Raw genomic sequence first — 22,178 nt, forward strand, 5'->3', positions numbered from 1 at the left:
TCATATTTAAATTTTTATTTATCGAATTTATCTAAATTTGAATTTGAATTTCAGTCATCTCCGCATATAATCCAAAAGAAACCATGGGCGATCCATTAGCATCTATTGGGCTCGGGTTCGGGTTCGGGCAAGAATTTGAATATTCTAGAAACCGCGTGGCCGACGACCACGCAACCAACCCGATGCCACGAAAGCCCAACAAAACCGAACCATCTAGACAATCCTAGACCGTTCGCTTCTCCCTAAATCAACGTCTGATGACCAGTCATCCCGCTCAGAACATTCTAGAATCAGACCTCCCTCCGCCAAAATTAAAACCTATATATGCACTAACCCTAGCGCTCCCAAAGCCATTCACTAATCTCATCTCAAACAAACCCTAGATCTATCTCTCTGGTTACTTTTCTCGCTTTCTTTCATTCCTTTCTTCGCTTGACAACCAGCTTGCTTGAGAATCAGTTTCGGTATCAACTATGGCAGGAAAAGGTGAGGGGCCGGCTATTGGTATTGATCTTGGCACGACCTACTCCTGCGTCGGAGTTTGGCAACATGACCGTGTTGAGATTATCGCCAATGACCAGGGAAACCGGACGACACCGTCTTACGTCGCCTTCACCGATACGGAGAGGTTGATCGGTGATGCTGCTAAGAACCAAGTCGCCATGAACCCCACGAATACGGTATTCGGTAAGTATTTCCTACTCTGTTGAATAATTTTCCGAGGGTCAATTTGGATGTCTCTTGGTGATGATTAGTTCGCAGATCTACGTTAATCATGAATCTGGTGTTCTTTTGAGAAATGAAACATTCAGATCTAGGATGTGCCAAGTATAATCTAGGTTCTATTTACTATTTGTGTTGTAAAATTTCGCAAGATCTGTTTCCACATATTATTTATGACTTGTCTGGTTATTTGACGATGGAGCTTTTGCATGTCGAGAGTTAAATTCATTGTCTAATTATCAACTGTTGAGTAAATTATAAAATTGAGTTTCATTTGCCTAGTATACTTAGTTGTATTATATACTTGAAACTGACGGAAGGAATTGAAGACTTCATTGTGTCGGGCTCTCTGGGCTTGTAGTCAGAGATTGTTTCTTATGGGCCTTTAGTTGCTTCTGGGCCTACGTTCTGAACTATAGAATATTTTCCCTGGAGAATCTCTTTTTTTTTTTTTTTTTTCTCTTCTGATTAATCAGTGAATTAGCTATTGCTTATGATTTTTCTGTGTCTGTCATAATTAATGAGTAAGAGGAGTATCCTTTTGGAGAAGCGAAATTGACAATTGAGTTTATTTGTGTTGCAGACGCCAAGCGTTTGATTGGTCGGAGATTCAGCGATGCATCTGTCCAGAGCGATATCAAGTTATGGCCTTTCAAGGTTATTCCTGGTCCTGGTGACAAGCCCATGATTGTGGTCAACTACAAGGGCGAGGAGAAGCAATTTGCCGCAGAGGAAATCTCGTCCATGGTCCTCATCAAGATGCGTGAGATTGCAGAGGCTTACCTGGGTTCAACCGTGAAGAACGCAGTCGTTACTGTTCCAGCTTACTTCAATGACTCTCAGCGTCAGGCTACCAAGGATGCTGGCGTCATTGCTGGCCTTAACGTGATGCGTATCATCAACGAGCCAACTGCAGCCGCCATTGCATATGGTCTTGACAAAAAGGCAACGAGTGTTGGTGAGAAGAACGTGTTGATTTTTGATTTGGGAGGCGGTACCTTTGATGTCTCCTTGCTCACCATTGAAGAAGGTATCTTCGAGGTGAAGGCCACCGCTGGAGACACCCATTTAGGAGGTGAAGATTTTGATAACAGAATGGTGAACCACTTTGTTCAGGAATTCAAGAGGAAGAACAAGAAGGATATTAGCGGGAACCCAAGAGCCCTCAGGAGACTGAGAACTGCTTGCGAGAGAGCAAAGAGAACTCTCTCATCAACTGCCCAAACCACCATTGAGATTGATTCTTTGTATGAAGGTATTGATTTTTACTCAACAATCACTCGTGCCAGGTTCGAGGAGCTCAACATGGATCTCTTCAGGAAGTGTATGGAACCTGTTGAGAAGTGCTTGAGGGATGCGAAGATGGACAAGAGCACTGTCCATGATGTCGTCCTTGTTGGTGGTTCTACCAGAATTCCCAAGGTGCAGCAGCTATTGCAGGACTTCTTCAATGGCAAGGAGCTCTGCAAGAGCATCAATCCGGATGAGGCCGTTGCCTACGGAGCTGCAGTTCAGGCTGCAATTTTGAGTGGAGAAGGCAACGAGAAGGTGCAGGATCTATTGCTCTTGGATGTCACCCCTCTGTCACTTGGTCTGGAAACCGCTGGCGGTGTTATGACTGTCTTGATCCCAAGAAATACCACCATTCCCACCAAGAAGGAGCAGGTCTTCTCAACCTACTCAGACAACCAACCTGGTGTGTTGATCCAGGTTTATGAAGGTGAAAGAACAAGAACAAGAGACAATAACCTATTGGGTAAATTCGAGCTGTCTGGCATTCCACCAGCACCCAGAGGTGTACCTCAGATTACAGTCTGCTTCGACATTGATGCCAACGGTATCCTCAATGTCTCAGCCGAGGACAAGACTACCGGACAGAAGAACAAAATCACCATCACCAACGACAAGGGTAGGTTGTCCAAGGATGAAATCGAGAAGATGGTTCAGGAGGCTGAGAAATACAAGGCTGAAGACGAGGAGCACAAGAAGAAGGTAGAGGCAAAGAATGCCTTGGAGAACTACGCATACAACATGAGGAACACCGTGAAGGACGAGAAAATCGGCTCGAAGCTTCCACCGGCAGACAAGAAGAAGATCGAGGATGCAATTGACTCGGCAATTCAGTGGTTGGACGGTAACCAACTGGCGGAGGCAGATGAGTTCGAGGACAAGATGAAGGAGCTTGAGAGCGTCTGCAACCCCATCATTGCTAAGATGTATCAGGGTGCAGGTGCAGATATGGGAGGTGGTATGGAAGAAGATGCTCCTCCAGCTGGTGGTAGCGGTGCTGGTCCTAAGATCGAGGAAGTTGACTAAGCTCTATGTTTTCTTAGCGTTTTTATTTCCGATGGTTTATGAATTTATGTTTTTTTTTTTTTTTTAAACAGTTTGGTTTTGAAAAGGTCGGATCCATTTTGAGAACAATGTATGTGATTACTGTTAGCCCCCGAAATTCTATTTGACCTTAGCAGCAGCAGCCATTTTGGCTTACATTCGAATGTTGGTGTAAATTTTTTTATTTTTATTTTTTTTGTTTCCATTTTTTTGAATGTTAATCGTTCTGTCTTTTTTTTTTTTTTTTTATATTTTAGTTTTAGGATAAGAAATTGTTTTGCCAGTTCGATCAAAAAGCAATTTTCAGTAAGTTTAAAACTGGGAAAATGAATATATTTAGAGAAAGTTTTTTGCTATAAAACAATAGACATCAACTTATACACCAAAAGGCTTCCAAAGCAAGCTTTTAACGAAACATTTATAAAATTAAAGTTACTACATTAGTCTTTGCACAGCCTTGCAAATTTTCAAAAATTGTCTGCAAAACTGAATTCATCTCTCAGCCAAGACCGCTGTAACTTGAAACCTTTTTGACGGCCTCTTCTTCCATTTCCACTAACAAACGACAGAATGATTCAACATCCTCTGCCTCTTCCTTGAAAATGAATCTGAATTCTTTCCACTCCGAATCAACCTTGCCATCTTCCTTTACCTGTTTAGCAACCTTTCCCAACACATCGAATCCCTTCCTATCAATTGAGAGCATACGTGCATCCTTCACACCATCCAAACCAGCTTATTTGTTAATATAAAGTTCAACAAGATAGATAGCTCAACCTTCAAACAATTTCAAAGTTCAGACAAAATTCTTTCTAAATTTATACAACATTGAGGTCTCTGAAGGTAGGAATCTATTTCCTACTTTTCAAGGATAGGGTTCAATTTTTACAATTAATGAATTTTAAGAAATAAGCAAAGTTAATTCAAACACACATATTATATAATTGTTTGTGTACTCAAGCATGTTTGTTAAAATTTATGTGAGAATTAAAAAATTGTGAATTAACTAGGAATATGGGGAAGCAGGAAAATGGGAAGAGAGCAAAACCAATACTAGCGATAAATATAATAAAAATGTCATATGACTAAACATTTTACCTTTGCTTTTGCGTTTAAGTAGATTAGACAGAAGAGCATTAAAGCTCTGCACCTTGATCCACTTTGGTTGATGCCGTCAATGAGTTTTGCCGAAAATGGAGCTGTATATACAAGACAGAGTAGGGAGTATCATACTACTAGTATTTAAATGGGGTGCTACTGCCATACTTCCGAATCAAGGTACCTCCATGTTTTCAGCAATTAAATTATGGTACATTTTCTGCAAAAATCATAAACAGAGGCTACCATCTCTATTTATAATCAATGTCTTACCCAGTGCATCTGCTTTAGATGTCTCCAGATCTTCCAAATCTATTTCATGACTCCTTCCTCCATGGCCATCAATAAACATGCATGACCTGGGAAAACAAGGATTTCATGTCAGATGTGGGTTGATGTTTCCTGCCCCGGTCCCTTTTTGGTTAGTATAATTCTGTATCGAAACTTTTAGTGTACTCGTGAGTTGTGTCTGGAACATGCAGACCTATGCAGAGTTATTTAAATATGCATGCTTAAACAGTGGGCACTTTAAGTTGCTTAAAGCATTTGGATGCTACTTAAAAGATAAACAGTTAACTGTTTGAATTAAGATGTTCACTATAGAAAAAAAGCTGATCATAGAATATAACTATTTCTTCTAGTTTTTAGAAAAAAAAAAAATGAGAGTATATAAGTAATTGAGCATGTCAGGAAAATAAACATGATATATCAACATAAAAACTTAGGAGGGAGGGGCTTATTTTTTTCCTGCTTAAAACTGGTCATTGACACCTAATAAACATTCTGCTCATTGTAGTACCAAACAGGTGAATTTAAACATAGTGCTTAAAACTATTTATAAGGAATAAGCAATGCGAAAACCTTCTACATTGATTTGGATCGAAAACTTCCAGTCACTACATGAACTTTAAAGTCTTTTCTTTTCTTTTTTGGTGAACGAAATTTAAAGCCTTAAAACAGAGTATAATCCCTGAAAGATCTGAGACTCAGTATTTACCTTGGAGTGAACTTGTAGACCACATAGTTTTCATCCCCATTGAGTAGATCTTTAAGGTTTTCACTTTGGGATGTCAAAATATGATTCGAAGAACTTAGTACACCTGAAGCCGTATAACTTAACTGACTAATTGCTTTCTGTTCAGACAGTATGACTTCTTCAAGGCTTTTTAAAACTGATCGAACCTGTCACAAGAAAGAAAATTTAGCATATCTTAACTCATGCTAATCAACCACCATAATCCGAAGTTTCATTAGGCCTGGCAGCATAAATTATGCTTGTGCCATCCTAATTACATCAGGACATCCACAAAGCAATATTCAGGATAACATAAATGATGAATGTTCTATCTGACTAGCTTTTGTCATAATGGTATGAGATGAACGATTATGTACAATACACAATATTTCCTCTTACTATTTTCTTCTTGTACCTACTACACTCAATACAATTTCAAAGACAACTCCAAATTTCAAGCAACTTAATTATATTAAAAGCAAAATAATCATACTACCATGGATAAATGACTATAACTTTGTCAGGTATTATGCACCAGAAACCTAGATCATTCTTTACATCAAGACTCAAGTGAAATGATAATTTCTGAAACTGACTTCATAAATTAGTTCATGCAGTAGAACAAAGAAATTAGTAAGGACCATACTCAAGACATCAATTTGCACAAGTTATCGCTTACAAATTAACGCAACTTTCCTGTCAGCATAATGTACCAATTCACTGCCGTCTAATACTTTCCAGAATCATTAGAAGTCAAGTTAAGATCTCCTTACCTTTTCATCTTTAAGAGGCACAACATCTCCTGTTAAAGCTACCCGAGCTGGTAACTGCAGGAAGCAAAACTAATAAGTTAAAGGTTTGCCTTACGTATATGTCTGTAAATTCGTAACAACTTAAGAGGAAAGACATCTTATGAAATTGAATACCATACTGTCAAAAAGGAGTGGTGAAGCAAAGAAATTTCCACAGTTAAGTGAAACAGAAAATACGTACCAACACTAACCTTTTTCATTGATTTAAGTAAAGTTGCTAGGTGCCCTGGAAATTGATTGGCTACAGCAAAGGAACCACGCTCATCAATGACAGTGTTCTACATGAAAAAAGAAAAAATTGAACATATCAGGCACAGACAATTTCCTATTAAAGCAACTGTTTCTCTTTTATGAGAATCTTACTAAAGCAACTTGAGAGCTCACAATGGTTCAAAGGCTTGGGGTGGAAGGGAGACCTCACTTTAACTGCTAGAATCAGTCATACTTGAATAAGGCCATTCCATAATGAACTAGTTAATGAGAAGGGAGCTACTGGTATTTTTAAAATATGGCACTACCAGTCATTGGAAAACAGAAGAATGAAACAAAAAGAATAACATTCCTGCAATTATTGTCTAAATAATGAAAGAATGTTGTATCTGATTTCTTTTAGAGATTAACATTGCAGGGAGGAAAAGATCTAATAGATCAGAACAGCTCTTAGAGGTAGGTAACATTACTGTTTCCAAGAAAACAGGAAGCTTGTCCTCCACAGCTCTGGCAATCTGGTGCCAGGAAAATAGTGCAAACTAAGAGGGCAGTAAGAGAAGAGACTGAGACAGAAAAGAGAGGAGACATAGAAACTAAGCAACTTGATAACATGCTATTTACACTGTACTATCCAATACTTCCTAAGGATTACAACATAAAAGATAAGAGTTCGGAGATTAATCCAGCCCACGAGCTTTATGCTTTATGTAATTGCAGAGAGGAAAAAATAATCCAATCCACCATTTCTCTTCTTTACAGTGCTCTACCCAAGTCTTCAGCTACAACGTTATTATTTTTTTTTCAGTTCAATAAGTGATGACATGTACTCTCTTTATTTTTTCTTCAGTAAAATAATTGATTGTGACCAATTATCCAGAAACTTGATCTGGTAAAAAATAACCCAGTTTATTCTCTCATCTACCACACCCCCTTGGGTACAAGTCCAGCCATGATGTTAAATGCATAGATCAAGCATAGACTCAATACTGAAATTAATTACTACAAATAGAATAACGAGTATCAAGTGTTTAATCTCTAATATTAACAATATGTAAAACAATTGATTTTGGCAAATTATTCCAGAAAGGTCAACTGATAGAAAATGACTAATCCCATAATCTTGCATACTCTTAACATCTTCTATATGGTTGTGCTTCAATCTTAGCCTCCGTAATGTGTAGCTCAACCAATGTCTTATATGGATTTGTTATACAACCAAGCATAGTGAAGAAAGGCCAACCACTTCTACATGTGGAAACTTTTCTTCAGAGAATCGATTTCAAACACTCCTTTGTATCTTCCATAAAACCCAGACTTCTCAAAAGATTCATCTCCAAACCCACTTGAGAGCCCTTGTTAGAGCCCAACACACGGCTTCAATACCTTTTTGGTAGCCACTCTTTCTTTCACCGAAAGTAAGTTGGAGCTGATACAAAACTATTATATAGTCTTGACCTTGTATACAGTCTCTGCCATCTTAACCATCTGGTAGCAGGTTGAGAACAGGCATCTCCTTCGTAGAAACTACTATTCTCCCAATAAAAAAGTCCAATCCTAAAGTGGTTTTTCTAGATCTTTATTCTCAAAAGAATCAATTCAAGATTTAGACAAAGAATCAACCTTTTCGGAGAAAAAAATAGTTAAAAGTCTTCAGGCTTTTTAGTTAAAAAAAAATGGGAATCGTAAGGTTTGATACCTTTTGATGCCATGAAGATAGTGAGAGACATATATAGGAGAAAAAATAGAGAGGGCAGCGAGAAGAGACTGAGAGATAAAAATGAAACAGAAAGAGTACGAACAGCAATGAGAGCAGAGAGAGAAGAAAGACAGAGGGATAACCATGTTCCTTTCCTTCTATACTAGTAATCCCCTAACTTTGTTACGAACTCAACTACCTCATTTCCTCCGAGATCAGAATCCCCTCTTAATTTGAAGAGAGAAAGATGAAAACAACTTTGTTCAAATAACTAAAACTTATTAAGTAAAAACAGCTTCTCTATCATCAGGAAATATTTTATGATAGCAAGTAGGAACCAAGAACATGAGATCTCTAACATTGTTCCAAACAACTTCTGATGAATAAAAGCAGAGCTAGTGAGAAGCACATGAAAATTGTTATTTAATACAAACATAATATTACCATAAACCCATACTCCCCAAAGAAAATCCAGGAAAGTTGAGTTCATGTTTGCAAATGGCTCAAGTGTCTAAAATGATTTGTTCACTTTCTCATGACAATGTAAGATAATTTTTTCCTTACCCCAACATTACATAAAAAATAAATGAATAAATATGATAAACCCACACGCCACAGATCAAGGGAAGAAAGGAAAACATGCATACTGCCGACTCGTCAAGCCACCATCCTCAACTCCCCACTTCTGCAGTAGCTGCATTTTCCCTTTATCATTTTCTTTTGGTTTTTATCCTTAGAAGTAGGAAGCATATTGTTTCATTTTTCTGTATTTAAGAGCCGCAATTTTGGAATAAAAAGGGGCAGATAAAATATTTTCAAAAACTTTTATTAGTAATTCTCAACATAAAGAGAAACAAACTTGTAATTCTTTGAAGCTCTGACTGGGACCTATCAATTAGTATCAGAGCGGGATTAAATATCAGCTACATAGACCTCTATGGCGTCGAACAAAGAACGGATTGAAAACCTTGAGGCTGGGCTGGGTGGCTTGCAGGACAGTGCAAGTCGCTTGGAAATGGGAATGGCTGATAAGCTGCAGTTGATTGAAGAGAACTTGTAGCGCCTTTCAAACACAATTACATTGAGCCATGAGGGCTCCACAAGCCACTCTCTAGGGCAATTGGGACCGATACGACTCAGCAAGGGAGCAGAAGACGAACAACCAGACATGGGGTGGCAAGGGTTTTATCGAAGCTGGCTAAGCTAGACTTCACGATGTATGTTGGCGATGACCCCACCAAGTGGTCGAGCAATTCTTTAAATTCCAAGGCACTGCCGACTACCACAAAGTCTCATTGGCTGCCTTCCAACTTGAAGGGGAGGCTAATCAGTGGTGACAATGGCTGCAAAGGGCGTACGGAGAAGAGGGCCGAGTGGTGACTTGGGCTAGGTTCACTGAAGAACTCTAGGCCCACTTTTGGCCGACAGAGCATGAAGATATTGACGAGGTCTTGTCCAAAATACGCCAATTGGGCTCGCTGAGAGACTATCAAAAAGAATTTGAAAGGCTGGGTAATCGGGTTCAGGGCTGGACCCAACTCGTGGGTACTTTCATTGGTGGGCTCAAACCAGAAATCGCAGATGACATAAGAATGTTTAAGCTCAAAACGCCGAAGTATGAAATAAGCCTGGCCCGCATGTGTGAGGAGCTGCTGGGCCGTCAAGATAGGCTGATCTAGGTGGGGCGGACTCAACCCGATCAGTAAGCATTTTCCCTACTTGACCAAACCATGTGAGCCCTAGCAGTGACAACCACCGCGCCCAAGCAGTTATCCTGGGAAGAAGCACAGCGTCGCCGAGCACAAGGGTTGTACTTCCACTATGACGAAAAATTTACATTTGCCCACAGATGCTGCCGACCCCAACTATTGCTTCTAGAAGGCGACAAAGAGGAAGAAGATGCTGAGCCTGCGAAGCCTGGCTAAATGAAGAGACCAAGAGCACCTTAACCTTGAGGACAAGGTTCTAAAAAATGGGGAGGCAATGATAAACCCACACGCTGCAGATCAAGGGAAGAAAGGAAAACATGTATACCACAGACTCGGTCAAACCACCATCCTCAACTCCCCACTTCTGCAGTAGCTGCATTTTTCCTTTTATCTTTTTTTTTTTTTTTTTTTTTTATCCTTATCAGTTCCTTAAAAGTAGAAAATATGTTGTTTCATTTTTCTGTATTTAAAAGCTGCAATTCTGGAATAAAAAGGGGCAAATAAAATATTTTCAAAAACTTCTATTGGTAATTCTCGCCATAAAGAGAAGTAAACTTATAATTTTTTTAAGTTCTGACTGGGCCCTATCAAAATATGACTAAAAAAAAGAATGCTCAATATTCAAGCAGATAGACAAGACGCGCAGGTGAAACAAGAAACATCCAACCCCAACGCATGACATATTTAGACAAAAGAATATGATATTCCAGCAAAATAGATTGCTAAAAAGGACAACAAGGAGCAATGCCAAGGCTCAGCAACTGAATTACTTATGTTTTTGAAAACAAAAGCACTAAAATTAAGGTTTTACAATTTCTGAAGTTTCACCATCAAAAGCTATTTAAACTTCAAATATAAATGAGCTAGTCCTTTCCAGAACATAAATAAGGATCATAATGATATCCAGAAAGCAGAATGTAGATGTTCTTGTTTGAAATGTTAGAGCGATGCCTCACTATCAAGTAAAATCCTAAGCATTCCCAGCTCAAGGACGATAAGATAGTAGGAAATTAATAAGTAAAAACATTCGAAGCAATTACAAAGTAGAGCTGAAGCATAGAAATGAATATACCACATTGTGTAGATCCTTTTCGGGTACCCAGATGTAAGGCTTTCCTCTTCTGATTATGTACTTAACCTTTGAAGTGTATATACCCTCCTTACTGACAATAAAGTATGAACAAAAATTTGAAATCCATTTTTTCCTCAGACCTCCATTAAAAACTAAAAAGCTTTATAACGAATTGAAAGTTGCTGCTACGAAGCATTAAGAACAGAAGAAAAACTACAATTACCAATCACAAATCTTCCTTTTTCTAGTCCCTAAGGAATCCTAAAAGCCCATGTTAAGCACATATAACGGACTATATACTCCTATCAGACTGCAAAAAGCACTTCTTTTTGGCACAGGTTGAAGTCCAAACATGCATAAACCTTATGTTATAAGTTCCTTTTGTTATATTGCTTACTCTTCAAGCATTCTCACCAGCCAAACAGACTTCAGATGGATTAATAGGTAAGTTCAAGAAAATAACCCAATTTCATTTTTTTCAAAAAAGAAATAGAGACCTTCCTTTGGCATCCGCTTTAATCGTATTGAGGTGACCTTTCCAGTTTGAGGCAAGTATATTCTGCAAACAAAATGTTCTGAAGTCAATTCAACAACCACATGAGATTAGTCCCAGAAGAATAAAAAAAAGAGATTTACAGGGGGAGATAAACCTTGCATTTCTCTGCAAGTGTTAAAAGCTTTGCCTTGTTACCCTTCATATCTCCCAGTTCTAACGACTCGCACACCAACTGTTCGAAGAAATTACTCTGCTAAACGGGACAGAAGCTCGCCTGCGCGCGTAAGAAATAAGAGAGGTTTATGGGTCAATCTGTTAAATAATATTAAATATATAATTAAACAAAATAAAAAATATATATTAAAAGCTAATTGCTCAAATTAAATAAATAAATATTTAATTAATCAAAATACAGAAATAAATAACTATTTATGTAAAATAAAATTTTAAACAATTAATTTAACAAAATATGAAATACGGACACGGCAGTTCAGCCTATTATTTTTGTCCCCTAAACTTGCCATTTTCCGGACTACAGGAAGTCATATCCGGGTTTCCGGGTCGGGTCGGATGCGGTTAGGGTATTCTTGCTGATGCCCATTCTAATCTGCAAATGAAGAAGAGAAACGTCGCGACCTACCGTGTTGAAGTCAAACTCGGTCAGGTGAGTTCAGAATTCTAGTAGCTCATCGCGATGATATGTCATCAACAGAACAAAATATGAGATAAGTGAAATTTTTGATTGCGTACAGTTGTCAACCGATATGCGATCCGATTCGGTAGTTTGGGGTCCGGTGGAAGAGGAGGAGGAGGAGGCAGAAGAGGGCGAGGAAGGAGACGGGTCACCGTCGTTGGTACCGTCATCATCGCCATGGTCATCGTGCTTCGAGAAGGAGAGGCACGTCGTATACCTGGAGATGATGTATGAGATGTTGCCTCACTGCTATCAGACTCAGGAGATCAATCGTCTCACCCTCGCTCACTTCATCATCTCCGGCCTCCGTCTTCTCGGGGCCTTCGGTCGCGTATACTCTCTCTCTCTCTCTCTCTCTCTCTCTGTATGTATGTGTGTTTTTACAAGAGAAATGGGCCGTAAGAAGAAGCAAACCGAATTTCAATTTCTGCAATGTTACTGTTCTCAGTTAGTTACAAAAGATTTGTTTGTGTCTCCGAGTTTGGCTCCCGAGAAAATGCAATGAAAAGGAAAACTGGCAAATTTAGGTATTACCTTCTTTCTGGAAAGAAAATTAAGTGACTATTCCTGAAGAAAATTCTGTTAGCTGCTTGAGCGCATTCGTTGAAGCTAAGACTTGGGAAATTGAGATGATTTATTGGTTAAATTGCTGAACATTGCATATTCGATGCTATTGTTTCTGTTAAATGGCTGATTTGATTTATTATTATGCTCTAGAATGTTAGAGATGGTAGAAATCATATCATCTTTTTGGTGCCATCCATTTTGCAGGTTGATAAGGAAGCTGTTGCTAATTGGGTCTTATCCTTTCATGCTCAACCAAGAAACAAAGCTGAACTGGGAGATGGTACAGGCTTGTTTTCTATCTTATTAGTTCTCGGTGTTATTATTGTGGAAATGCTTTAATTATCGACGAGGATAGGAAATTGTCTGATGAGGTCTTGTTTGATTACAAGGAAAATTCTATGGGTTCCATGGTTCCCGAAGCTCTCAGTTCCCTCCAGATAGTAATGGGGTATGTGGAACTTGCCATGAGTATCTTTTAATGCTTATCTCGAAAGCAGTTAGCTTTTGCAGAAAAAGTCTACATTTAGATGTTATCTTTCCTTTCTGCTATGTGGATGTAGGGATTGTTTTTGATTTATGTAGGTTTTGATTCATAACGGCGGTCACTTGGCAAGTACGTATTGTGCACTAGCAATCCTGAAGAATGTAAACTACGATTTTGCAAATATTGACTCCGAATCAATATTGATGTCGATGAGAAATCTTCAGCAACCTGATGGGAGGTATGCTTTTGAGCTCTGGCCAATAAATGGTATTTCTGGGAACAATACTTTGTTCATTCTGCCACTGACATAGCCTCTCTTCTTCTTGGAGGATATTGTACAGCTTCTGTTAAAATACAAATTGGTTTTTGCTTAAAACTTGGTTATGACTTCTTTTTCTACATTTTCTAGTTTTATGCCCATTCATACTGGGGCAGAGATGGATCTTCGTTTTGTTTTTTGTGCTGGTAAGAAATGAAAATTTTATGAGCATATTGTTAAGTACTTCAATTTGTATATCTATAATGAAATACAAGTATAGCTCATTGGTGTACCAGCTGCAATCTGTTACATGTTGGAAGACTGGCGTGGCATGGATAGAGAGAAAGCCAAGGAGTACATATTAAGCTGCCAGGTGTGTGAGATTTAATCTAATGCAATTATTTGTTTCAATAAAACTATAGTAACATACATTAGCACTGTTCTTACAGTCATATGATGGTGGCTTTGGATTGATTCCTGGCTCGGAATCTCATGGTGAGTGAAAATGTTGTATAATTGTTGATATTCTTAACCTAAATTCTCTTACTTCGAAAATAAATGATAGTCCATGAATCTACTGTATCTCATAATAGTTTTTTTCAACTCTTTTTTTGTTCATCATACCAAGATAAATGATAACGTCCATGAATCATTTGAATCTCATAATATATTTTTCAACTATTTTTTGTTCATCATAACTAGTGTACTTTCTGCATTTATCACAACGATGACTAGATGTTTCATTTCTCCCTGTAATTACAGTAGGAAAGAAAAAGTAATGTGCATCAACTAGCTTCATGCTATGTATCTTCCTCTTTCCAGAGCCAGACTGTTATTATATTTACTGACCATTCTCCATCCTACTGACACAGGAGGTGCTACTTACTGTGCTGTTGCATCTCTCCGATTAATGGGATACATTGGAGATGATCTTCTGTCTGAAAGCAACTCATCTTCTCTCATTGATGTGCCATTGCTTCTTGATTGGAGCTTGCAGGTTCTTCTTTCCTGAAAACACTTGGATGCTTAAATGACCAGTTGAGCCGAAGGCCAACAGAACATAGAAGAGCCATTACTTCAAAATACTACTCAACCCAGCTGATTAGCATTCTGGAAAAAAATGGCTCTTCTATTTTCTATTTGCCTACTTGATTTCCAGAGTGAAGTTTAGGTAGTTTTAGTTTTGCTTTAGCCATAAAACTAAGTCTTAAATCTTTTTCTCCTTCAGAGGCAGGCAGGTGATGCAGGATTTCAAGGTAGAGCCAACAAACCTAGTGACACATGTTATGCATTTTGGTGAGTGCAAGAAAATCTTTAGGAAGTTCCAATATAAAAGTTGGCTGTGCCTTGATCTAGGCCTTGTGCTTGTGTAGGGTTGGGGCAGTTTTAAGGATCTTGGGAGGCTACAAATTTGTTGAGAAGAAAGCTTTACGCCAGTTTTTATTTAGTTGTCAGTCTAAGGTAATGCTGCTTCTCCTTTCTAGTCAGTTTGATTATGAGTTTAGTGCCATATAAAGTCTGGATATGATATTGATGTTTACCTTTGTCTGGTGAGATAAATTGTTATCATCAAATTAGCAACCTAAGGCTTTTCTCTCCCACACCACAAACAATGCACTGTAAAAATAAAATGCGTGAGTGGTTCTCAAGGGCTTCCCCATGCAAGAGAATGTCTGGAGTAGAATGCATATGCTTCTTACTGGTGTATGCTGACAGCTACCTTCCACTCTTAGAATGTTGAAAACATATGATGCTTGCAAAGCATAAAAACTATTGTGAGAACTTTTTCTGTAAAATGCAGTGTCAAGAGAAATGGAAAACAATGTTTAAAAATTGAATCATAATGCTCAAAGTGTCGAAGTTACTGTGCATGTAAATGCACACGTCTTCTAATGTACTACCATATTTAAGTTTTAATAAATTTTGTTTAAGTTTTCTATACATGTAGCGTTACTCTGAGAATAATGAAAAGTTGCTTACTCATAAAGTCTGTCACTTACATTGCTCATATATGTTTGTGAACCAGTATGGTGGTTTCAGTAAATTTCCTGGCGAGTTGCCAGATCTGTACCATTCCTACTATGGATTTACTGCTTTCAGCCTCCTGGAGGAACCTGGCCTGAACCCACTCTGTGCTGAATTAGGAATAACAGATCTTGCTGCCTTAGGAACTTGACCGTCATAGTAACAAATCTTGGTGTAAAATTCACAATTGAATTTCATTTTATTTCATTGCCAAGTTATAAATCTTGTTCATCGTGGTGTAAAATTGAAACTTGGCTGCAGTTTCTCGGGTTTCAAATTCATCTTGTACCATCTACTTTCCTCCTCACGTTAATCAAAGGAAAGTTGTATTCTAGGGCAGTATCTTTTAAGATTTGTGAGCTATACATACTAATTTATCTTTAGAAATTGAATTTGGAAAAGACCTATATGATTTTCGACACTATATATATTTATCTCATTTTGTATGCGAGAGGGAGCAAGAAACCAGGGACACTCATAATTCCAATTTGACTGGGTAAGAGAGATACGGGTTTAGAGAAGGAGAAAACAGAGGGAGAGAGAAGAAGTAGAAGAAGAAGAATATTGGTTTGGATTTCGTAATTCTTCATTGAATCAAAGCTTATTCGCTGTAAGACGTGCCAGTTTGTTAGGAGATGAGATGGTTGCAACAGCCGGCAAACAGACTCACCGAACAGACACCTTCCAGATTATTTTAACGGCGAAAGGCATCTTTACTATTGTCATTTTACTCCTCTACATTTTTTTTTTTTTTTTGTGGTTTGTTTTTTTTTTTTCTGAATAATGGTTTTCAGAAAAATAGCAAGATGACTCGATATGAACTTTGATTCATTGTCACTGTAATTTCATTGGTTATGAAATTCATTAGAGATGGTCTCAGATGTTATTAATTAAAGAATTTAAGTTACACAAAGAAAAGAGATGGATTATGATGATTCATTAAAGAATCCAGTCATGACTTTCTATTTTTCATTTTTATAATGAATACTTAGAGCATAAAAGGTCCAATCTTTGAAACAAAATTATTTTGATTAGAAGAAATAAAAGTTATTTTATAAAAATTTTGATCAATTTTAAATAAAATTAAGATACTAATTTTTAAATTGATGAAACTGTATTTTAATCACTGCTAACAATCTCTCCTCTCTTATAATTTCTACTACTAATCTGCATACTGCCCTTGACAAATTTCAGAATGATTTGATCAACAACTAACATTGAAAAGCATTCATTAAAGGCATGCATAAATAAATGATGGCACAAGTAAGAAATGGTGGAAGAGAAATAAATCTAATGATGGTTGGAAGTGGTGACGGGCAGCTTTCGGTGTTATACCACTCAAGAACAACATACCTTCTCTCTTTGTTGTTTACTCAAAAAGCAAAACACCACCATTTTTGTCTCTTTCCTAATTCCTACCACTAATTGATGGATGGTGTGTACCCAATTTCAGCCCATAGGTTTTTCTCAACTTCAATGAAGCAATCCCATAGGCCGGTTCTGCTATTTCCACTCCCAAAATTGCTTATCCTACTCTTCTTCCTTCCTAAAATGAATCCTGGCAAAGGCAGGTGCTACTATGGTAGTAATTTAAGTTTGTATACAAATTTATTATTCAACAAAATTACAATTAAATGTTAAAGTATCACTATAGAATTTACCGGGAAGTCACCACAGCATTTCTGCCATTCTCCACACTTCATTGTTTTGTCTCAAACCCAAAACCCACTTTCACTTTGCCTTTTGTCAGATGGCAATCAGATTCAGATGGTACAAATCAAAGAAAGTTTTTTTTTCATGTGGGGCAAAAGGATAATCACCCAAACAAAAGTATCCAGAGATTTTGACATAACACTGAATGATCCTATATATGTCTAGTAAGCATGGAGGTGCCAAGAAAGAAAAATACATTTCTAAGCCAAGCCAAGAACTGAAGAAAGAGAGAAAAAATGATTCTACACTAGTCTATAGGCAGGAAATCAGTGGTACCCATTACTCAATTAGAATGATTACAGGTATCAGACAGCTCAGAAGACATGGAGATTGAATAAAACAAATAACCCCACAGGTCCCCCACTTGCATTAAACCAAACTTTTTAGCATCATACTTGAGAGAATGTTCTCCTCCCCCCTTAAAAATTTAATCCATGATGCACTAAACAAAGGGTTTTTGGTGATTAATCTCCTCTTAATCTCATCCCAAAATACCCCTAAAAGAAATCCAAAGGAAAAAAAAAATTGACCAAAAAGAAAATTCCAATCTAGTTGAATTCATGTCATGATGAAACTCTAATGTGAGATGGAAATCTTCTTTGCTGGTGATCTTAATGTTGAAGGTGAAGAAGCAAGAGGAAGAACCTGTGAAGTACCTGAATGGTATTGTGGTTGCTGTTGATGGTGATAATTAAGATTAAATCCCATCTCTTTGCTCCTATCAACAATGAGTGTGATAAAAGGTCCATCTTCCTCTTCTTTGAGAAACTTTGAACTGGGAGATGCCTTATCTCCATTTTCTTGCATAAAAGCGTCCCCAGTTTGAACCTTTTTCTCTGCATCTTCCATCAATTTTCTCTTATGAAGTTTCTCCTCTGCATCTTGCAAGAACTTGAATTTTGGAGGAGGAGAAGATCTAATCCTGTTGAACTCTGCATCTGCTGATGATTCAAATAGGGGATTGAATCCCTGTTGGTTATAACCAAACTCCAGTGGGGTAAGAGGAGGAGTGAAAAATGGTGGGGAAGCAAGAGGGGTCAGATATGGAGTCTCAACAGTGAGAAGCAGATCACTCAAGCTCCTACTCCTTGACCCTTTTCTACTCTTGTTGTCAACTCTAGATTTTCCATCTTCAGACTCCAAATCCTCCTTTGTCTCCTCAATAATTGTGAAGAGAAACCTCGGTGGCCCTGAGAGACTGTGCAGCCTCATAAGCTCCGTCTCCACATCATCATGATCACCAAAAGGCTTGAGCAATAAGTCCTTGTTTGAGAGTTGATGAGACTGTGATTCTTGAACAAGTGTATCTGCAATCCTCAGCTCTTGAGGATTCAAAGCTCTGCTGCTCATGGAAGATGCTGATGGCCTCTTCCAACAAAACATATAAAGCAACTCTCTAGCTGGGTTACCGTAATCATTCTCAATATCTCTGCTAGTAAACCTCTTCTTCCACCATAACAAATAATAAAGTTCTGCAACAAGAGCTAACAAAAGGCATCCAAAAACAATACTCAAACCAAGCCCCACACCACTCAAAGATTTCATCCTCTATCTGCAAACTCTCATCATGCAACTAAATTTTTCTCTTTATTACCATCAAAACCCAGAAAATCTCTTTATCACTTCCAATACCTAGAGAAAGAAGAGAGAGAGAGAGAGAAGAGCAGAAACTTGTTGGGAACTTACAGAGAGTAGTCTCAATCTTCACAAAACACAAAACTTTGACTGGAGAAGCTCAAAAGAAACAACCACAGACACTGATTGATCTTCTCTGGCAACTTTATCCGCAAACCAACCAGAAGCCCACACCTGCTAAAACCCTTTTAAACTCTCTCTGAAAATTACATTCTGAAATCATGAAGCATTATTATGGAGGACTCTTTTACCACAAAACCCACATGAACTAAGCCACACACTTGCGGATAATTACAATGCCACGGCCAAAAACTAATAGATTTCAATAGAAAAAGAAGACAAAAAAGTTAAAAGGATTACAGATTGAAAGATTATATGTTATATATTATTTGAGTTGCTACAAACCCACAGCAGAGAAACCAGGGAGCTGATAAAAACACCTAGCAGCACGAGCAAAGAGGAGTCGTCCGCAATTGCGTCCTCCCAATTACTTTATAGTTGAGAGGTCGCGTTCTTCGAGGGAGGTTCACATGGGATCACAAATTAAAAAGGACAGTGATATTTCACTGGCAGCCATGGCAATTTCACCCGGGTTATGATCCGACCCGGACAAGGATGTGTTTGGGAGATAGTAGAAGGGAAGAAGAGCTCAGGTTATTTATTTGTGAAATTTATTTATAATTTACTCTGAATTTAACAGGCATTTAAATTTACTATTTTATTATTCACATTATTTTAAATACCCAATATATCCTCAGTATATATTCTGACATTTTAACCCTAATTGTTTCTTCGGGTTCGTTTCGCTCGGAAGCTTCACTTCCCTCTGCTACTGAACAATGCTCTCTCGTCTTCTCCCCAAGCCCTCCCATTTTCGTCTTCTAACCCTAATTGCTTCCAAATCTCAATCATGTTACGATTCGCATGTTACCAACCCTATTTTCTCTTCTCTCATTAGACCTTTCTGCACCAACCACAATGATGACGACAATAACAAGAAGGTCAGAGATCAATCAACCTCGGACCCCTGGAAAATTTCCAGGGAAAGCGATTCAAAGTTCGACATTTTCTTCTCTCAAGATGCTGGAAACCTGCCCGGAATCACCGGCTCTGGCGAGAGTAGACCTGAGGATGGGTCGTGGTTAGACGCCAAAGGAGACAGTGGTGGCGACATATTTGGGGGAATCGATAAGGAGATTGGCGCCAGGAGCGAAAATGGTGCCCCCGGTGGCGGGATTGAAGATGAGTGGTTGACTTCGGAAGAGTACAAGCCGTGGAGCTTGGTGGAGGAGGAGAAGGTTGATGTGTTCGACCTGGGAGAGGATGTGAAGAGAGAAGGTGGAAGCAGAGGGCAAAGTGATGAGAGCTTGGAGAGTAAGAGAACCGAGGAGATAGAGAATCTCGCGAGAGAGGAGAAAGAGCTCACAGCTATTCTCAAAGGTAAGCTCTTTTTCTCCATGGCGTTTTGCTCCATACAAGCAAAAACTTATTTTGCTAATCTTATATGAATTCAAGTACTATTTTTCGTGCAATTGAATTAAATTTTCTCGGACGAAGATTAATGATGAATAATGGGTGTTCAGCTTTATCTGTACTTAGTTAATGCCGTAGGCTTTAGTGTTGAATCAGCTTGAATTTTCATGTTATATATGGAAGTATCATTCTTTGTTGACGGAATTTAGTGGGAGGGATTGAACTATTTATGTCAAATTTGATGAGGACTTGGAGTAGAAGAGCAAGGATGAGTATGTGTGTGTGATGGAGTTAAGAAAAGGACCGAATCTTCAAGTATTACGAAAAGCAAGTTGGACTTACATTGTCTTTTCTTTTCCTGTTTATCATCATCTTTGCTGTTTTCCTCATTTTGGAACTCAACCGTGTTTGTGGTATATGAATTATGCGTGTGATGCTGCATGAACATGCTCTTTTAGCATAGGTGATTGAGTTGGCATTTGGAGTCACCATGCATTTGAAAAACACTCCACTCTGTGGTTTAATCTCGAGTCTTTATTTTTTTTGGAAATTGCTATATTCTGTGACATGATTAATTTTCTGCATTTTACTCTGTCTGGGTTTCTAACCATTCTTCCTTGATATTACTATCTGTCACATTCAACATTCATTGGTTCGATTCCTTTCTGATGAATATTAAATTTGTGATCTAAACAAGTTGCATCTTTAAAATTTGTCAGGCATATTTTGAAGCTTATATTGCCTGTACATAAATTATATCTAACTGTCCACTTCAAAGCATGTAGTTTCAAATTTCTAATTGACTTAACAAAAACAATATTGCAGGACCAAATCGTGCATTTGGGGATCTTATTGCAGCATCAGGTATAACAGATGATATGTTAGACAGTCTGATTGCCCTGAAGGACTTGGAAGGGGTTGAAGGATTGCCTCCTTTAAGTGTAATAGAAGATATGCGCTATGAAAAGAACACAAGAAGGTCATCAAGATATGAAATTGAACGCCAGAAACAGGAGGAAATTGCCAAAGCAAGAGTCAGACAAGTCGATGATAAGGGAAGGGCTTATGGAACTGGAAGAAGAAAATGCAGTATTGCCCGTGTTTGGATTCAACCTGGAGATGGCAAATTTGTTATTAATGATAAAGCATTTGATGTCTATTTTCCATTGCTTGATCACCGTGCTGCCCTTCTTCGACCTTTCTCTGAGACAAAGACTTTGGGTTTATGGGATGTGGACTGCACTGTTAAAGGAGGTGGCATGACAGGTACCTTTTCGTCTATAAGGACAAATGTTTTAATTAATCATGAATAACATAAGGGCTGCAGATCTTCTTTGTTGTTTTCTCTTGATGATTGTTTTTGGAACTTCATTTTACTTCTATTACTTTCTGTACATGGGTTATAAAATAAATCATTTGGGTTCTATCAAAAAAATAAAATAAAATAATCAATGGGATGCATGGTGGCAGGTCAAGTTGGAGCAATACAACTTGGGATCAGCCGAGCATTGCAAAACTGGGAACCAGATTTGCGTCCTCCACTCAAAGCCGGTACTGTCTTTCAGAAGAGTCTAGAATTCCTTGTCTTTTCATTATCTTTAGTGCAATATTACTTTCAGGTCATTTCACCTAAAGGCCCATTCTTTAGGTTTGGGATTGACATATTTTCTGCATATCCTAATTGCCATGCCTTGCTTTATTTTGCAAAGAAAAATCTGGATTTGTCATTTGATGAGGTTCTGCTAATTAAATCACAATATGTTTTCCACCTGTTTATCAGTTGGTTTCTTGACGAGGGATTCGCGTGTGGTGGAGAGGAAAAAGCCTGGAAAAGCAAAAGCAAGAAAGAGCTTCCAGTGGGTGAAGCGTTGAGAAAAATACTCTTGCACTATCACTTTGTGAATTTTACCTACCAACTTGGAGTTTTGCCTCGGATACACTTACAGTGCCTGGTACTCAATCAGAAATCTAACCTTGAATGGTAAAGATTTTGTGAACCAGGAAACAGAAGTTATCCTTTGAGCAAATTTTTTGGTTCGGTGATTATGCATTGTTTGGTCCCAATATAGTAACCTCAATGCTGGAAGATGCTCTTCTATTTAATCCCCATTAAATTCTGTGATGTACAATTTAAATAAATGTTATATAAAAGGGTTGGCACAA

General features: G+C 38.2%; 5 protein-coding genes across 6 annotated transcripts; 3 read left to right on the forward strand and 2 right to left on the reverse strand.

Moving 5' to 3' along the window:
- The first annotated feature begins 331 nt into the window (after positions 1 to 331).
- On the forward strand, positions 332 to 3,221 carry LOC110824174 (heat shock cognate 70 kDa protein 2). Its single transcript, XM_022054737.2, has 2 exons — positions 332 to 687; positions 1,307 to 3,221. Exons 1-2 carry the CDS (start codon positions 474 to 476, stop codon positions 3,037 to 3,039), a joined length of 1,947 nt encoding a protein of 648 aa, XP_021910429.1. The 5' UTR covers positions 332 to 473; the 3' UTR covers positions 3,040 to 3,221.
- Positions 3,222 to 3,392: 171 nt separating this feature from the next.
- On the reverse strand, positions 3,393 to 17,703 carry LOC110824178 (uncharacterized). Its single transcript, XM_022054742.2, has 10 exons — positions 17,564 to 17,703; positions 11,320 to 11,439; positions 11,167 to 11,228; positions 10,670 to 10,760; positions 6,174 to 6,260; positions 5,944 to 5,997; positions 5,153 to 5,337; positions 4,429 to 4,514; positions 4,156 to 4,256; positions 3,393 to 3,772 (listed from the first exon to the last, which is right to left on the reverse strand). Exons 2-10 carry the CDS (start codon positions 11,365 to 11,367, stop codon positions 3,557 to 3,559), a joined length of 930 nt encoding a protein of 309 aa, XP_021910434.1. The 5' UTR covers positions 11,368 to 11,439; positions 17,564 to 17,703; the 3' UTR covers positions 3,393 to 3,556.
- PGGT-I (Prenyltransferase family protein) lies at positions 11,672 to 16,080 on the forward strand. 2 transcript variants are annotated; one of them, XM_088212932.1, is made up of 12 exons: positions 11,672 to 11,829; positions 11,918 to 12,190; positions 12,631 to 12,706; positions 12,816 to 12,874; positions 13,009 to 13,148; positions 13,320 to 13,375; positions 13,466 to 13,542; positions 13,619 to 13,664; positions 14,042 to 14,166; positions 14,398 to 14,465; positions 14,543 to 14,630; positions 15,649 to 16,080. In XM_088212932.1, the coding sequence occupies exons 1-12, from the start codon at positions 11,779 to 11,781 to the stop codon at positions 15,673 to 15,675; spliced, it is 1,086 nt and encodes a 361-aa protein (XP_088069058.1). In that variant the 5' UTR covers positions 11,672 to 11,778; the 3' UTR covers positions 15,676 to 16,080. The 2 variants fall into 2 exon arrangements, with proteins under 2 accessions (XP_088069058.1, XP_021910432.1); XM_022054740.2 differs by lacking the exon at positions 15,649 to 16,080 and adding an exon at positions 15,196 to 15,601.
- Positions 17,163 to 18,452, reverse strand: LOC110824177 (Putative membrane lipoprotein). The gene has a single exon (XM_088212934.1). The coding sequence runs from the start codon at positions 18,450 to 18,452 to the stop codon at positions 17,484 to 17,486; it is 969 nt and encodes a 322-aa protein (XP_088069060.1). The 3' UTR covers positions 17,163 to 17,483.
- Positions 18,453 to 19,055: 603 nt separating this feature from the next.
- On the forward strand, positions 19,056 to 22,178 carry LOC110824175 (Ribosomal protein S5 domain 2-like superfamily protein). Its single transcript, XM_022054738.2, has 5 exons — positions 19,056 to 19,195; positions 19,357 to 19,982; positions 20,841 to 21,281; positions 21,486 to 21,566; positions 21,796 to 22,178. The coding sequence occupies exons 2-5, from the start codon at positions 19,382 to 19,384 to the stop codon at positions 21,885 to 21,887; spliced, it is 1,215 nt and encodes a 404-aa protein (XP_021910430.1). The 5' UTR covers positions 19,056 to 19,195; positions 19,357 to 19,381; the 3' UTR covers positions 21,888 to 22,178.

This window comes from Carica papaya, chromosome 2 (assembly GCF_054855325.1).
Source record: "Carica papaya isolate Zhongbai chromosome 2, ASM5485532v1, whole genome shotgun sequence".
Lineage (NCBI taxonomy): Eukaryota > Viridiplantae > Streptophyta > Magnoliopsida > Brassicales > Caricaceae > Carica > Carica papaya.

Coding starts and splice junctions, on each gene's coding strand:
- LOC110824174 (XM_022054737.2), top strand. CDS start 474: ATGGCAGGAAAAGGTGAGGGGCCGGCTATTGGTATTGATCTTGGCACG. Junction 688..1,306: donor CCCCACGAATACGGTATTCG/GTAAGTATTTCC, acceptor TTTGTGTTGCAG/ACGCCAAGCGTTTGATTGGT.
- LOC110824178 (XM_022054742.2), bottom strand. CDS start 11,367: ATGAAGGGTAACAAGGCAAAGCTTTTAACACTTGCAGAGAAATGCAAG. Junction 5,998..6,173: donor TACTTAAATCAATGAAAAAG/GTTAGTGTTGGT, acceptor TGCTTCCTGCAG/TTACCAGCTCGGGTAGCTTT. Junction 5,338..5,943: donor TGCCTCTTAAAGATGAAAAG/GTAAGGAGATCT, acceptor TTCTTGTGACAG/GTTCGATCAGTTTTAAAAAG.
- PGGT-I (XM_022054740.2), top strand. CDS start 11,779: ATGAAGAAGAGAAACGTCGCGACCTACCGTGTTGAAGTCAAACTCGGT. Junction 12,191..12,630: donor TTCTCGGGGCCTTCGGTCGC/GTATACTCTCTC, acceptor TCCATTTTGCAG/GTTGATAAGGAAGCTGTTGC. Junction 12,707..12,815: donor CAAAGCTGAACTGGGAGATG/GTACAGGCTTGT, acceptor TTTGATTACAAG/GAAAATTCTATGGGTTCCAT.
- LOC110824177 (XM_088212934.1), bottom strand. CDS start 18,452: ATGAAATCTTTGAGTGGTGTGGGGCTTGGTTTGAGTATTGTTTTTGGA.
- LOC110824175 (XM_022054738.2), top strand. CDS start 19,382: ATGCTCTCTCGTCTTCTCCCCAAGCCCTCCCATTTTCGTCTTCTAACC. Junction 19,983..20,840: donor GCTCACAGCTATTCTCAAAG/GTAAGCTCTTTT, acceptor ACAATATTGCAG/GACCAAATCGTGCATTTGGG. Junction 21,282..21,485: donor TAAAGGAGGTGGCATGACAG/GTACCTTTTCGT, acceptor GCATGGTGGCAG/GTCAAGTTGGAGCAATACAA.